The sequence below is a fragment of the Condylura cristata genome, unplaced genomic scaffold (assembly GCF_000260355.1).
Source record: "Condylura cristata isolate star-nosed mole 26May11 unplaced genomic scaffold, ConCri1.0 scaffold00014, whole genome shotgun sequence".
Lineage (NCBI taxonomy): Eukaryota > Metazoa > Chordata > Mammalia > Eulipotyphla > Talpidae > Condylura > Condylura cristata.
Window position 1 is genome coordinate 51,217,434 of NW_004567115.1, and position 14,424 is coordinate 51,231,857.

General features: G+C 62.7%; 2 protein-coding genes across 4 annotated transcripts in view; one reads left to right on the top strand and one right to left on the bottom strand.

The window, feature by feature from the left end:
- PTK2B (protein tyrosine kinase 2 beta) overlaps positions 1-12,177 on the top strand; it is a 103,427-nt gene extending 91,250 nt beyond the window's left edge. The window contains 11 exon segments of the mRNA XM_012724802.1: positions 868-877; positions 1,435-1,594; positions 2,690-2,755; positions 3,690-3,815; positions 7,770-7,916; positions 8,100-8,135; positions 8,454-8,478; positions 10,001-10,047; positions 10,616-10,753; positions 10,983-11,063; positions 11,216-12,177. Coding sequence (XP_012580256.1) covers positions 868-877; positions 1,435-1,594; positions 2,690-2,755; positions 3,690-3,815; positions 7,770-7,916; positions 8,100-8,135; positions 8,454-8,478; positions 10,001-10,047; positions 10,616-10,753; positions 10,983-11,063; positions 11,216-11,431 — 1,052 coding nt within the window. The 3' untranslated portion in view covers positions 11,432-12,177.
- A 1,611-nt stretch (positions 12,178-13,788) lies between these two features.
- Positions 13,789-14,424, bottom strand: part of CHRNA2 (cholinergic receptor, nicotinic, alpha 2 (neuronal)) — a 6,965-nt gene continuing 6,329 nt past the window's right edge. For all 3 annotated transcript variants that reach the window (XM_012724818.1, XM_004682421.2, XM_004682422.2), the window contains one exon: positions 13,789-13,971. In XM_012724818.1, coding sequence (XP_012580272.1) covers positions 13,846-13,971 — 126 coding nt within the window. In that variant the 3' untranslated portion in view covers positions 13,789-13,845. The remainder of the gene's footprint in view (positions 13,972-14,424) is intronic.

Below are 14,424 nucleotides of genomic sequence, written 5' to 3' on the forward strand. Positions count from 1 at the left end.
GTGGAAATGACCCTGCATCCGTCCGTAGGGGAAGGGGCCCCAGTCGGCCCGGGAGATCGCCAGCGTAAAGGGCCCCTTGACTCCCCAGCTCGTTCTAGTTCCCTCCGTAGAGGAGATTTGAAAAGCCAGAGGATTTCAAAAGAAAACTATTTGGAAGGCGCTACTTGAGAAGCCCCTGGGGTGATCGTTCATTCATGAGTCATTCTGGGGGTTCAAGAACCCTGGGGAGCGGCGAGGGGTGTTATTTGGGGGGAGAGATTCCAGGTACCTGTCCACTTGCCATGGGTGGCCAGGAGCTGTTCGGGTGTGAGGGGAAGGTCACCCCAAGACCCCAGGGCCCCAGTCACACCGTCTGACAGCCCTCGTTGGGGTGAAGAAAGAATTGGAAGCGTCCCTCCCAGTCTTTGGAGTGAGAAGTTCGTTAAATGTCGAGGTCTCCACGGAGCGGTGCTTACACGTTCCGAGTCCCCCAGCCGGCGAGACACAGTGAGCTGTGCGGTGGGTTCGAGGACCCGTAGGAAATCTAACTGTGCCTGTGCACTTGACAACACAGCCCCGAGCCCCACTCAGGCAGTGAGTCCCCCCGACAGGTCGGCAGGCCCTGGACGCCGAGACTCGAGCCCAAGGTGTTTCATGAAACCGGCCTGGGGCGTCGCTGCCTTCAGCCTGGACTCCTTTACTTCCAAAATGGCTAAAGGAGCAATTTAAGGGACATAAACTATTGGATTTCTGTCAAGCAGGCGCCAGACAGTAAACAACTAAGGACCAGGGAAGTGACTGGCGCCTGAGCTGGCCCTGCGCGGGGACTGGTAGGACAGGCGGCGGGCCTGGCCTGCTGGGCATTTCCGGGGCAGGCTGTCCACTGGGCTCGCTGCTGGCCCCATGCCCGGGCGGGAGCGGCTCGGCCTGGGCCTGGGCGTCTCGGCCAGCGCAGGTGGTCTGTGAGCCGGTGGGTGCCCGTATGCAAGAGCGTGCGGACTCAGGGGCCCGGCCGGCTTTCCGGCGTCCTGGGGGTCCATCGTCCCAGGCTGGCCTGCACCTGGGTGGGGTAAGGGAGACGAGATGCACCCCCCAGCTACCCCGGGAGTGAGTGCACCGCCTCTCCCCTGAACATGGCTGCGTGCCCCGGTGGAAGTTTCATGAAAACAGGCCCAGTAGAGCACGGGCCTTGGTCGTGCAGCTGGCCGGGGCGTCAGAGCTCAGTCGGGGCCGCGCGGGGTGGCATGGCGGACGGGGCAGGGCGGGGCGGGGAGGCCCAGTGGTCGCTGCCCACTGGGCGGGGACTGGCTCCCAAGGGCTTTCCAGCTTTGCACTGCTTCCTGTGAGCCTCCATGGGGGGTGCTGCAGCCCCAGGCTCTCTCAGAGGGTCTTCCCAGGTTTCCTCTGCAAAGGAAAGGGGTCTCGAGTCCCCTTGAATGGAGGGATGAGCTCCAGGGAGCACCGTTGACCTTGTTTCTCACCTTCTCTGACCTGACTCCTGAGCAGTGACATTTACCAGATGGAGAAAGACATCGCCATAGAGCAGGAGAGGAACACGCGCTACCGACCCCCCAAAATCTTGGAGCCCATAGTCTACCAGGAGCCGCCACCCAAGGTTAGCCCTGTGTTGTGGGCCCGTGACGCTCACCGGAGCTGCAACCCCTGGCACCCTCCTGGCAGTCACCCACCGCCCGCTCCCCTCCTGCACACACTCAGACACACACACTGCCCCAGCCCAGCCGCTCACAGCCAGAGCTCCCCCACCCCATCACCTCGGTGCCCTGGCAAGAGAGCACGTGCCTTTGGGGTCTTTGAGGCAGAGAATCGCCCCTGGGGACATGTCCCTTGCAAGGCAGGCACTTCTCGGTGTGTTTTAGGCAAATACAGATCGCCTGGGAGCCGTGAGCAGGGGTGGGGGTGAGTGGTCTAGGCCCAGCCCCCACGTCCATGTGCCCTGAGGCACCTCTGGACTTGAGGCCAGGGCCCCGCACTAGGCCACTCTGAAGAAAGGCGCCCGAATGAGCCTGCTCAGGCTGCCACATCAAAGCCCCAGAGACTGGGTGACCTAAGCCAAGGGGCTCCAGAGGCGAGGGAGTCCCCGATCAATATATCGGCAGTCACTGCGGGCAGGGGCCTCTCCTGGCTTCCAGACGGCACCCGCTCCTGAGTCCGCCCCCGGGGGACAGCAAGGGCCTCCGGGTCTCTTCTTGGAAGACACTAACCCCAGCCCGGGGTCCCACCTTCATGGCTTCACCTAAACCGAGGGGTTCACCCCCGAATGCCATCCCACTGGAGGGTAGGGCTTCACCCTGTGGATGGAGGGTCCCCACACTCCCATCGCACAGCTGCCCGGCCCAGGGCCCTTCCTCAGCGCCCGCTGGCCTGGGCCCAGCTCAGGTGTCTTTCCCATGACCCCCCACTTCTGTGAGTCTCGCTACTGACTTGGCAGGGGCTCCCACATCTAGGGAAGCCACACGCTGCCGGGGGCCCTCCAATTAGCGACCGTGGGCCCCAAGGACACCAGGAGGGCAGTGAGGCTTCCCTCTCCCCCCTGTGCCGCGCTTGACACGTAGACGCGGAATTGCTGAGCGATGCCCTGACCCTCCTCTCTCCATCCTTCGTAACAAGCCCCCTCCGACCTGGTTCCCTGGGTGAGCGGCCCTCGCCCCCAGGAGAGGCAAGGCGGGTCACCTCTGGTTTCTCTCTCCAGCCCAGCCGGCCCAAGTTCAGGCCCCCTCCACAAACCAACCTGCTGGCGCCCAAGCTGCAGTTCCAGGTAAGCGCACGAGACAGTGTCGCGAGGCCTCCGTCCCTCCGTCCTTCCCGGAACAGCCTCCTGCTGCCCTTGGGTGCCGGGCGTGGCCTGCATCAGCTCTTCCTTGGTACCAAAAAAAAACAACTTGAACTCAGAGTGCTCAGTGACACACACTCGAGCAGACCCGCCAGCACCCCAGCCAGGTGGGGCCCCAGCCCTGCCGCCCCGCCCCCCCAGAGCTGCAGTCCGACCTCGTCTCGCACCTCAGGCAGCGGGCCCTGGCCCTGAGCTCAGAGCGCCGTGATCACCGAGCGTCTCGACCCTCAGAAACAGCCCGCTGATTGGGTAGCGTTTACAGGGAGGTGGTGTTCCTGGTCATCCCTTTCTCCCCAAGGAACGTCCTGGGTCAGAACAAGCCCGAGCAGACAGAGACGTCTTTAATTTCTTGGCTCACCATTCATTTAGGTGATTATAGAATTTCGGAAGTACCGCGTCACCCGTTGGCACGAGGGTGCAGGGGACAGAAGCCCTGCCCCTCAAGGGAAACGCGCCTATTTGGGATGTCTAAAATAGTCCGCAAGTAACGTTCATAGGCAGGCACGTCTCTGTAGGCGAACCACACCTGGCCACTTGCAACACGACGTAAACCTGCGAGGGACAGGTCTTTCCCGAGGACCCTGCGGGAGACGTGTTCCCTGTAGGACAGTCCCACGGGTGACCCCTCATGCTGGGGGGATGCTTCTCCCCAGCCCCTAGGACAGCGCCAGCTCGCAGCCGAGAGCCGTGTGTGTCCCCAGCAACACGCCCGCCGCGCTCTTTGTCAGCTCCGGAGGCCTCGTGCGGGTCCTCCCGTAGTGTTCAAGTATTGTTTCTTTGTGCGCATGTTTGTGGCCGCTAATTGTCCACCTTCTGGCCTTGTCCCTGTGCCTGGTGCTTCTCTGCTTCTCCTGAATAGGTCCCTGAGGGTCTGTGTGCCAGCTCACCTACGCTCACCAGCCCTATGGAGTACCCATCTCCCGTAAACTCGCTGCACACCCCGCCTCTCCACCGGCACAATGTCTTCAAGCGCCACAGCATGCGGGTAAGGACTCTGCATGCCGGGTCCCCGCCTGCACCGAAGAAGCTGCTGGAGGGAGGGGTCCGGGGGCCGCAGGACCCCGCGCCTCGAGCTCAGGAGGTGCTCTCTTCGCTTGTGTGTGTCGGCCAGGCCACCGGGGCTCCGTGACAGCCTCTCCCATGCAAACACAGCAGCCTGGGGCTCCAGCCAGCTCCGCTCCGCTCCGCTGCTCCCTGGACTCGGGCTCTGGGCTGCCCCTGCCCTTAGTGCTGAAGGACGTGGCGTCGCCTTTCCTGAGCCCCAGGTGTCCTGTGGGGCAGGTGCAGCGGGCGGCCGAGCCCAGTGCGGGGGGCTGGCTCCGCTCCGCCATTCCCGCCTCGTTGTCTGGTTGCTCAGTCTCTCCCCAGTCAAGGGAAATGCTTCCCTGTGACAGCTGTGCCTGCTGCTTCTGTACGAGTTGCTGTATGGAGGCAGCTTGGGGGCCACGGGGGGCTCAGCCACCCTCCCTGGTCACCTCTGTCACCAGCTTCCTCGAGTCTGTCGAGTCCAGTCGTGAAGCCTTGTTTTCTTTGAAGGTGTTTTTGCTTGTGACGAGATGTCCACTGACCCCTTTCAGTGCAAATAGCCCCTGTGGTCGGTGACCACGAACGCTTGACCTGTTTCACTAACCTGACTCTTGGTGTTGACAAAACACACTAACATCCTTATTATTCAGACTCTAAACAACCTGTATACTCTGCATACATGCGTGATGCTTCAGACTCAGTATATGGGACTCAAATTTGGGGGGAAAGTACGTTTCCCACAGCAGGTGCAGAAAACATGACACAGTGTGTTGTTCTATTCTGTGTCACTATTCTCAATTCAGTAGGACTCCAAAATGAGTAAGATACACAGAGGGACCACAGGGAGCAGGCCCCATTGTGGGGGAATAAATTTTCTGCTGACCTTTCTCATTTTTCTCTTTTATATTAATTTAACCAATTCTATCTTAGCACAGACTTAATAATAATAACGCTTCACTTTCAAGTATGCACTATAATTTAGGCAGTGTTCTGCTCCTCCACCCCCCTGCCTTTGACTCTTTATTCATAATTAATTGAATTTTAGTGAGTTTTGCTTTAAATTGTATCCTTTTAAAAAGAAGCTATTTTGCACATTGGAGGGGTGGCTTTGCCTTTGTCTGTGCCCTGCAGCCCCATCAGGACTTAGTTCAGTTCCATAAAGACAGACTGCAGGAGGGAAAAAGGCCTTTTGTGGCAGGGGCTTAGAAATACTTGCCAGAAGGAAAGTCTGCCTAAAAGAACATAATGAGCATTTCTTTAAATAAACCAAAAAAAAAATAAAGTTAAAGGCATAAACCCCATTTTATGGTGCATCTATACCAGAAGCACTGAAAGGTCTCTTCCATGCAGAAGATTGAAAAGGTGGAATAGACTCCCTGCAAAGTATTTGAAAGCATCTAGCGAAATCAGGGATAGATTTCCAGCAAAAACAATTTCCTACTGACTAATTCTTGCCTGACTCATCTGGGAACCTGTGGGTTGCCAACCCAGAGTCAAGATGGCTTCAGTCTCCCTCTTGAAATCCTCACAATTGGGGTTTAAAATAGTCATAAAATTTGCTCACTAGCCTTGAGGCTGGCTAGGCGCTGACCTCGGTGCTGAAAAGAGAACCGGTTGGTTCTGCCTTCAGTGAGCTTCCCGCCCGCCAGAAGGAGCAGGCCAGGTGCACATTTACTAGAATGCAAACCAGGAGGGGTGAGTGGATCAAAGAGATAGGCAAAGGTGCACCGGATTTTAGAGGGGAAACGACTCTGCGTTCCAGCTTTTTTTATTCAGCTGGGCCTCAGAGGAGGAGAAAGGTTTGGACAGGAAGAAACTCAGATGCAGGGGGTGGGAGAGGCGGAGGCGAGACCGAGCCAAGACCGAGTGTCGGGAAGCCGAAGGGAGGTGTGGGGCAGGTTGAGTGCAATGAGGAAGATGGAACAAGGGGACGGGCTGGCAGGATGGGGTAGCCAGAGGATGGAGGTGGCCAGCTTGGGAGAGTCGTTTTAAAACACAAGGGCCCGGTTCCTCTGAAGAGTGTGTAGCAATTGCCTGCTAAGAATCGCTGAGCTACGTTTCAGGCAAGTAAGCCCTGTAAGACTTACGCCAAGTCAATGTTTTTAATCTCGTTTGCCCTTGAGCCTTACTATTAAATCGGAAGGCGCAGGAACAGACCTGCCGCTTGTGGCGAGACACTGGGTGTGATGGTACCAGGACAGGTGAGGTGGCTGTGTCAGGACCTGCCTTCAGCATTCACAGCGCGGCGGTTTCTGGGCCCCGGTGACTCCTGGGCTCACTCAGCCTTGGACCGTCCACCTTTCTCAGGCCTGGCAAGTCCTAGCTCTTTATTCAGAATGTCTGATGCCTGCTGGTCAGTGGCCCCAGTGGCCAGGCCACTGTGTATGTAGGTGGTGATGTTCAGCTGGGACTGTTTCTAGGACTAAAATACCCCCAGGGAGAGCACCACCCTCCACGTAAATAAATAAAATAAAAAAGTAGCTTATTCTATTCCTACCAAGCTTATACTTATAAAATACTCTTACATTTGGATTTTTTTTTTTCTTAAAATGAGGTCTAGTGCAGCTCCTCTCAAACAAGATGATTTTGAGGGGACACTGGGGGTGACTAGAGGCACTTTTGCTACAACAGGGGAGGCGTAAAAGCGCCTGGCAGCCAAGATGGCAGCCACAGCTGCTGCTGAGCATCCTGCAATAGGCAGGGGAGCCGCCCCCCCCACCCCCCCGCGAGGAAGCGTCAGACCTGAAACAGCAGCAGCGCCGAGGCTGAGAACCCCGGGCCTGCTCTTGTTCATGTAGCTCATGGACAACAGGACACGGCCCTGTCCACCATCCTAGTCTCCGGCACCTGGCCCTGGTTGCGAAATAGCAGTTGCTGCATAAACAGTGGCTGAGTAGGTGACTGAGCCGAGAATCTCTCAGCCCGGAGTCTGACTGGTGAGGGGAGTCTGTTAGAAGTTGAGAGCAGCAACTGAAGCTCATGGATACATGGAAAAACCCCAGTGTGACTATTTTGAACTACATAAGCTGCGTGGCTGGAGCAACTGTGTTTTGGACAGTTCGTGGGGCCTCCTTCTAGAGGCCCATCCGAGATGATGACTCACCCAAGCAGGAGAGAGTAAAGTAGACAGCATGTGTGCAAGCGGCTGGTGAGGTCATGCATCGCCCTGCTGAGCTGGATGCCAGGGAAAGGTCTCCCCCGGCGCTCTGGGGGCGCCCAGCCGCCAGTGACCCACAGGAGGCCACACAACCGCGTGCAGCAGCCACAAGCGAGACCGTTTGAAGTGACTGAGCGGGAAGTTGTGGGCGTGAGCCCCGGGCAGGGCTCAGGGAGTAATAAGAAGAGACGCACCGCTCTTGCTTAAGGAATCAAGCTGAGTAAGGGCAAAGGCCGCGTCCGACGAGACGGGCTGCGCTAAGACAGCTAAGGGGAGATTTCTGCACATCTCCAGCACAGTACTTCTCGGCGCTTGCCCCTCCTAGCTCCCGGTGCGCGTGTCTTTCAGCTTGATGAGTCTGCACGGTGTTGTCTGAGTGCGGGGTCTGTTTCCGTAGAAAGGCGCCTTCGCGGGTGCATGCGCCCCCAGCCAGGCCCCGCCTTGCTGGACAGCTTCACTGCCCACAACGTCCAGGTGGGCTGCCGCGGGGCCGAGGCCAGCACCCAGCGCTTCCCAGGGGCCGGCTTTGCCGTCCTCAGCTTATTAGGTGACAGTGACCCTGAGATGCCCGCAGAGAAAATACAAGGGCAGTCGTTGAGGGCACAGCTGTCGCGGCAGGCTGTGCCCTGGGCTCAGTGCGCGCCCGTGGCCGTGGGCTGGAGGACCACGCTCCCGGGGGAGCCTCAGGGCTCCTCCCGCCCCCAGCCGGCGGGCACGCGGCTCAGGGCGCCCTCTCCTCTCCCCGCTGCGCCCCAGGAGGAGGACTTCGTCCGGCCCAGCAGCCGCGAGGAGGCCCAGCAGCTGTGGGAGGCCGAGAGGGCCAAGATGCGGCAGATTCTGGACAAGCAGCAGAAGCAGATGGTGGAGGACTACCAGTGGCTGAGGCGGGAGGAGAAGTCCCTGGTGAGCGCGGTGCAGCCGGGCGTGTCTGCAGCAGCCCGCAGGCTGGCGGGAGGTGGCTGGGCTGCCGCACCCTCGTGCCTCCCCACTCTCTCCCCCTTGCCAGCTGGCGGGGCTGCTCCCCCGGCATCCTCGGGGCTTTCTGTCGCAGAACCCTAAGACCTCTGCTTTGCTCGCTCCCTCCAGGACCCCATGGTCTACATGAATGACAAGTCCCCGCTGGTAAGTCACTGCTCTGTCTCGCGTCAGGGCCTGGTGGGGGAGCCTTGGGGGACAGGACCCCAGCTCCAGGCCTCGGGCTGCCACCTCCTCTGCCTGTCCTCTGGGGGCCAGTCTCCTCCCTCCCCAAGCTCCCCCGTGCTGGGCACCCTGGCGCCCAGCCGTTGCCCAGCACCAGGGAGGCAGAAGCCCCCAGCCCCTCTGGCTCAGGAGCACCCCTGGGGCCTCGAACTGCAGGTTGAGGAGTGGGGGCGCGTCGGAGAGGGGAGGAGGATCCCCAGGGCTGCCTTTGTGACCTGCCCTCTCCTTCCTTTCTCCCAGACCCCAGAAAAGGAGGCCGGCTACAGTGAGTACCCCCGGACTCTGCACGCGGCATGCACGTGGGTCCCCGCTTGGCCAGGCATCGGGGTCGGCCTGCGGCTTCAGACACGCCTGCCCTGGCCCGAGTCGGAACACGCAGAGAAGCTTAGTTTGGGGGTTCAGAGCGAGCCCTCGGTCATGTGGCGCCCCACCTCCTTGCTCGCCCCGCCCAGGCCCCTGTTTCTTTCCTCTCTCTGCTGCGGGGTCCCGGGTCCGGCCTCAGACCGTCTGTGCCCTGACCCCCCCACACACTTACTTGGAGGTGCTGGGCCCCAGCTGTCCCCCACTGGAGACACTTGAGGAGGCTGTAGTAGCTCCGCCTGCCTCCCAGCGAGGCTCACCTCAGGGCCCTGGGGTGGGAGAGGAGGGCGGGCAGGGGGCACAGGGGGGCTCTCCAGAAGCCCCTGCCCGAGGTGGGGCGGGGGAGGCGGCAGAGTCTGGCTCCTCATCTTCATCCCAGAGGGGGCAGCTGGGGATGTGGCACTGACCTTAACAGCCCGGCCCACGTCACAGCGCCCGGCCCACGTAACAGTGCCCGGCCCACGTAACAGCACCCACCCCCACGTAACAGTGCCCACTCCCACATAACAGCACCCTGCACACGTAACAGGCCCAGCCCATATAACAGCTCCCGGCCCACGACACAGCGCCCGGCCCACGTCACAGTGCCCGGCCCACGTAACAGCTCCTGGGCCACATAACAGCGCCCACCTCCACGTAACAGCGCCCAGCCCACGCAACAGCGCCCAGCCCACATAACAGCACCCACCCCCACGTAATAGCGCCCGGCCTCACGTAACAGTGCCCAGCCCACGTAACAGCACCCACCCCCACGTAACAGCGCCCAGCCCGGCAGGTGCCAAGGGGTGGCCACGGCGGTGCAGCCCACGAGACAGCCGAGATGACGCCAGGCCCCTCGCACGGGCGTGGCAGGCTCGGGAGCCCGGCCCCCGGTGCATGGTCCTGCCGGGCTCTCTCCTTTGACAAATGGAAGCCGAGGCACAGGGACTGCACAAGCGCGGCCGGGAACCCCTCCAGGGGCGGGGGCACAGGGCGACCCGGGCCGTGCTCCCCCAGCTCTGGCAGCAGCCCTACGGGACCCACCCAGCAAAGTGGCTGTGAGCAGTGAGGTTCTGCCGACTCGCCTTCTCGACCCCACAGGCCTGAGCTGACCCCGGGGCCTCCCGTGTCCCCTCAGCTCTGCTGCCCAGGGCGGAGGCCACAGCCCAGAGCCCCTCCGTGCGAGCAGGGAGGCCAGCGTGTGCCAGGCAGGACGTGCGGCAGGGAGAAGCGCCATCTTCTCTCGCCTGCCCGTGCGACTTGGGCTCCTCTCTCTGGACAGTGGGCCCCAGTGGGCCCCAGCAGGACTGGGGGGACCAGAGCGGCCGTTTCCCCACCATCCTCCTGGGATCAGGCTTTGTTCCCGGGTCGTCTGGCAGTGAGGAGAGGGCTGGCGGGGGGGGCAGGGAGGAGCTGCTGAGCAACCCCTTCCCCGTCTCCCCTCACAGCGGAGTTCACGGGGCCCCCCCAGAAGCCACCGAGGCTGGGAACACAGGTAAGGACTGGCTCTGCGGAAGCTGATGATGAGCCCGGCCCCGAGACAAGCCCGTGAGCGGGGCTCGGCGCCTCGTTGAGGACCAGCCCAGCAGCCGCTACGGGCGAGGGCCGGAGCAGGCCTCGCTTGGCCCAAGGCCACAAAGCCCCTCCACAGAAGCCAGGGAAAGGCCAGTCTCCTGTCTCGTGAGCCCAGCCCCGCGGAAGGACACCACTGGTCTCGCCCCAGGGCGGCGGGCGAGGCCCCGTCCCGCCTCAAGCCTGTCCCCTCACTCCTGCAGCCGTGGTTCCCACCCGGGCTGCAGGTCCGAGTCACCGCGAGGCGTGGCGGCCGCCGGGCCCCTGCCGATCACGGCCTGGCGGGAGGCCGCTCCCGTGGGCTGTAAGAAGGCCGCAGACTCGGCCACGAGACCACGCCTGGACACGGAGAGAGGGAGGGAGTGCCCGGCCCGGGGCTCTGGGGCCGCAGGGGCGCTTCGCCTGGGGAGCTGGCCCCGGTGGTGCCTGCCCAGAAAGAAAGGTGGGTCCCCCGGCGTGCCTCACCCTGCCTCCGCCTCTCCGCACGCCAGTCCATCCAGCCCACGGCTAACCTGGACCGGACGGACGACCTGGTGTACCTCAACGTGACAGAGCTGGTGCGGGCGGTGCTGGAGCTCAAGAACGACCTCACTCAGCTGCCGCCCGAGGAGTACGTGGGGGTGGTGAAGGTGAGTGGGCAGCGGGCACGGCACCGAAGCGGCCCTGCTGGCCTCGGACGGAGCAGGAGGGGCCAGGCCTCTGTCGGTCCCAGGAGGTTCCCTTTAAGTCAAGGTGGGCAAAGGGAATTTCGAGCCAGGCAACTCCAGGAGGCAGGCACGGTCCAGGAGAGTTCTTGGTGAGGGAAACGTGGCCTTTAGAAAAGCCAGAGGTGACCGTCACTGCCCATCCTCTCCCCAGAATGTGGGCATGACCCTGCGGAAGCTCATTGGGAGCGTGGACGACCTCCTGCCCTCCCTGCCGCCATCTTCCCGGACGGAGGTGAGTGCCCGGCTCCGGCCAGGCTGCCAGCCTGGCGCATGAGCCCAGCTGCCTTCCCTGGGAGGCTCGGGAGGCCGCGGCAGCCTCGCTTCCCACGGAGCGTGGCCTCGGCAGCCAGCCGGTCCAGCCTCCCCTGCGCTCACTTCCGGCAGATTGAGGGGACCCAGAAACTGCTCAACAAGGACCTGGCCGAGCTCATCAATAAGATGCGACTGGCCCAGCAAAACGCGGTGACCTCCCTGAGCGAGGAGTGCAAGCGGCAGATGCTCACGGCCTCCCACGCCCTGGCCGTGGACGCCAAGAACCTTCTGGATGCCGTGGACCAGGCCAAGGTCCTGGCCAACCTGGCGCGCCCGCCTGCAGAGTGACAAGGGCACCCCCTGCGTCTTCGCCCTGCCTGCCGCCCGCCGAGCCCTGCCCGCCCCGCCCCCGCCTCGCCTCCGGACATGTGGGTCTGCTGGGGGTCCCCAAGGGGTCCTGCCCTTGCCACTTCGCACGACCCCGTCCCCACCTCAACCCCAGACTGTGCTGCTCAGGCTGCAGCTAGACAGAGGGGAACTCAGGGCTGTAGAAACAGGGGTGACGGAGGGCTCCCGGGGAGCCATCTGCTGGCCACACCCCCCTCGCACCGGCCTGACCAATTGAGGGTGCAGGGGTGCACCCAGTGGCTTTATGCGTGGACGTGGCGGGCCAATTTGGGGGTCTAGCCACCCCTCCTCCTGGGCCCATGCAGGCCCCTCCTTGGGGGTCGGGCAGCGGTGAGGAGGGCGGGCCGGCTTCCTTGTACAGTGTATATTGGAGTTTATTTAATGAGTGTAGTCTGGACTGACAGCGGGTGCCCCGGGTAGGGGGGAGCCTCAGACAGCCAGGAGTGAGCTGTGGGAGCCCTGGACCCCCATCATCCGCAGGACATGGGTCGGGAGGAGGGGAGCGGTGAGGCCCAAAGGCCCCGCCCTGGACAGCCAGCCCCCCTCGGCCTCTTCTCCCTCCCTTCGCTTCCCTTTTCTTACTCCTCCTCCACGCCCCGGCCCCGCCCCCTCCTCCACGCCCTTCCTCTCTTGTGACGGTGGAAAACACTTTTACCTTCTTTCTATTTGACTTGTGGATGAATAAAATTGTATCATTTGCTTTACGGTTTGCTCGGATGTGCTCTTTGTGGAGCAGCCGGGCCAGCGCTGCTCCTTGGGAGAATCCGCCTGTGCCCACGGCAGCTGCAGGTGAGGGGCCCAGGCCACTGCCCTGGGCCGAGGCGACCCCAGAGGGATGCAGGACAGTCCCCGCTGGCAGCCACGTGGCCAGGGCCGCGGAGGCCTGGCTGGCCTGGACACACTGAGGCGGGCACACGGCTGAGGAAGCGGCTTATCGTTCGTCTCTTTACTGACATGCAGAGTGGACGGAGACATGAATAAGTGACAGGCAGGACACCCCGCGCCAGGCCAGTCTGGGGGGGGGCTGCGTTTATGGGAAAGGGGAAGGACCAGAGTCGTAAAAGGGCCACTGTGTGGGCGTCTTTGGAGAGAACTGAGGCGCTGAGGTGGGACTGGGGTATCCCAGCCAGGGGGTTTCCCCTGGGTCTGTTGGGGACCGGCCCGTGAGGATTTGGAAGGAGCGTACCCCAAAGGCCAACAGGAAACTGGGAGCTTGCCCTGCTCAGTCCCCCTTCTGGGAACCCCCACTGGCCCAGCACTGTGTCTGTTAGCTGGGGGGGGGGGGGGCCTGGGGGACTGGGGGCTGCTGTGGCCTGCAGGGGCCTGCACAGGCCTGGGGGCTCGGCAAAGGCCGCCCCTGGGGAAGCAGCTCCTCTAGGCTCCTGGGTTGCTCGAGTCCACGGTGGGGGGCAGCAGCCCCAAAGGTCCCCAGCAGGTGGGAGGAGGCTCCAGAGCAATGCAGCCAGCTCCCCTTGGCCCCCCGAGCCCAGTGTGGCCCCACAGTGCTGGCTGTGGAGTGGCCAGGGAAGGGGCCAGCGGGGCCTCCGCTCCCAGACCAGCCTCGCCGCAGACCAGCTGCCGACGATGGAGCACGGGGCTGCGCTGGGGGGGGGGGCTGCCCGCGAGCTTGAGCCTCATGTGCGGAGCGAGGGGACCCCCAGGTAGGCCCCTGGTGCGGCTGGCCTCCAGGGGCAGCTGCTGCCCAGTCAGTCTTCAGCAGGGTGGGCGCTGGGCTGCAGGTGAGGGGACACCTGGGGGCTTGGAAGTGTCCTACGGAAGGGAGGGCCCAGCTACTGGCACCCACCAGCTGTCACCCCAGAAGGTCCGGCCTGCCTTGCCAGCCCGGCCACCCCCAGGCCCCTTCTGTGAGAGCCCACCCCACTTTACTGCTGGACCACAGGCTCAGGCTGCCACCTTTGCTGGCCAGATCCAAGACAAGCCTTCCTCACCTCCTCCCACAGCCCACCCTGCCGGCAGCTTCTGCTGTCCCAGTCCAAGATGCCACCCAGAACCTCCCATCCCACCCCACGGGGACGGGGGGGACCCTCTCCATCTTCCCTGCCCTTGAGAGTCACTGTTTTTGCCCCTTTGCCTGGCCCCGCCCACCACCTGGCCCCGCCCACTGTTCGGCCCCGGCCCCGCCCACCCGCTTGGCCTGTCACTCAACACCTGCACCCCTCACTCCACAGACTCATCCCCGATGGACCTGCTTCTCTTCGCCCTGCACCCTGAGGTCCTGGCGCGTAGGCAGTGCGTCCGTGTCAGGCGGGTTCTCCAGGGGCATCTCCCAAGGCCAGGCCACCATGGGGCCTCCACAGAGACCGTAAAGATGGCTGCAAGGGGCAGGCGTGAAGTCAGATCATTCCGGCCAGGAAGGGAGGAAGGAAAAGCCCGACGGTCCCCAGGACACAGACGATGATGAACAGCCAGAGGAAGATCCTGTCTATCACCATGGCCACGTACTTCCAGTCTTCCCTCACCTGCACGGGGAAGGGGTGTTCGGTCACACAGGCCTGGGAGAGGGGGAGAGTCCCGGCCAGCATGGCCCCCCAGGCTCAGGAAGCCGAGGCCGGAGCAGTAGGGGTGGGGCGAAGGGAATGTCTGGAGGCTCAGTCGGCCCCCCATGCTTCTGCCCTCTTCCATCCCTCCCACTCAGCAGAGCCTATCTGCAGGCCCCAGATAGAGGCTAGAGGGACATAAGAAGGTTCTAGAGACACCACAGCAGTCTAAAAAACGGTGACGACGTTCACTACCCCATACTGCCCCTCGCCCACCCGCCTGCGGGAGGCAGAGACAGGAGGTGGCAAGGGCAGCCCAGGAGGCCCAGGGAAGTGGGCGCAGAGAGGAGACCAGTGGGCACAAGGGCAGCCCAGGAGGCCCAGGGAAGTGGGCACAGAGAGGAGACCAGTGGGCACAAGGGCAGCCCAGGAGGC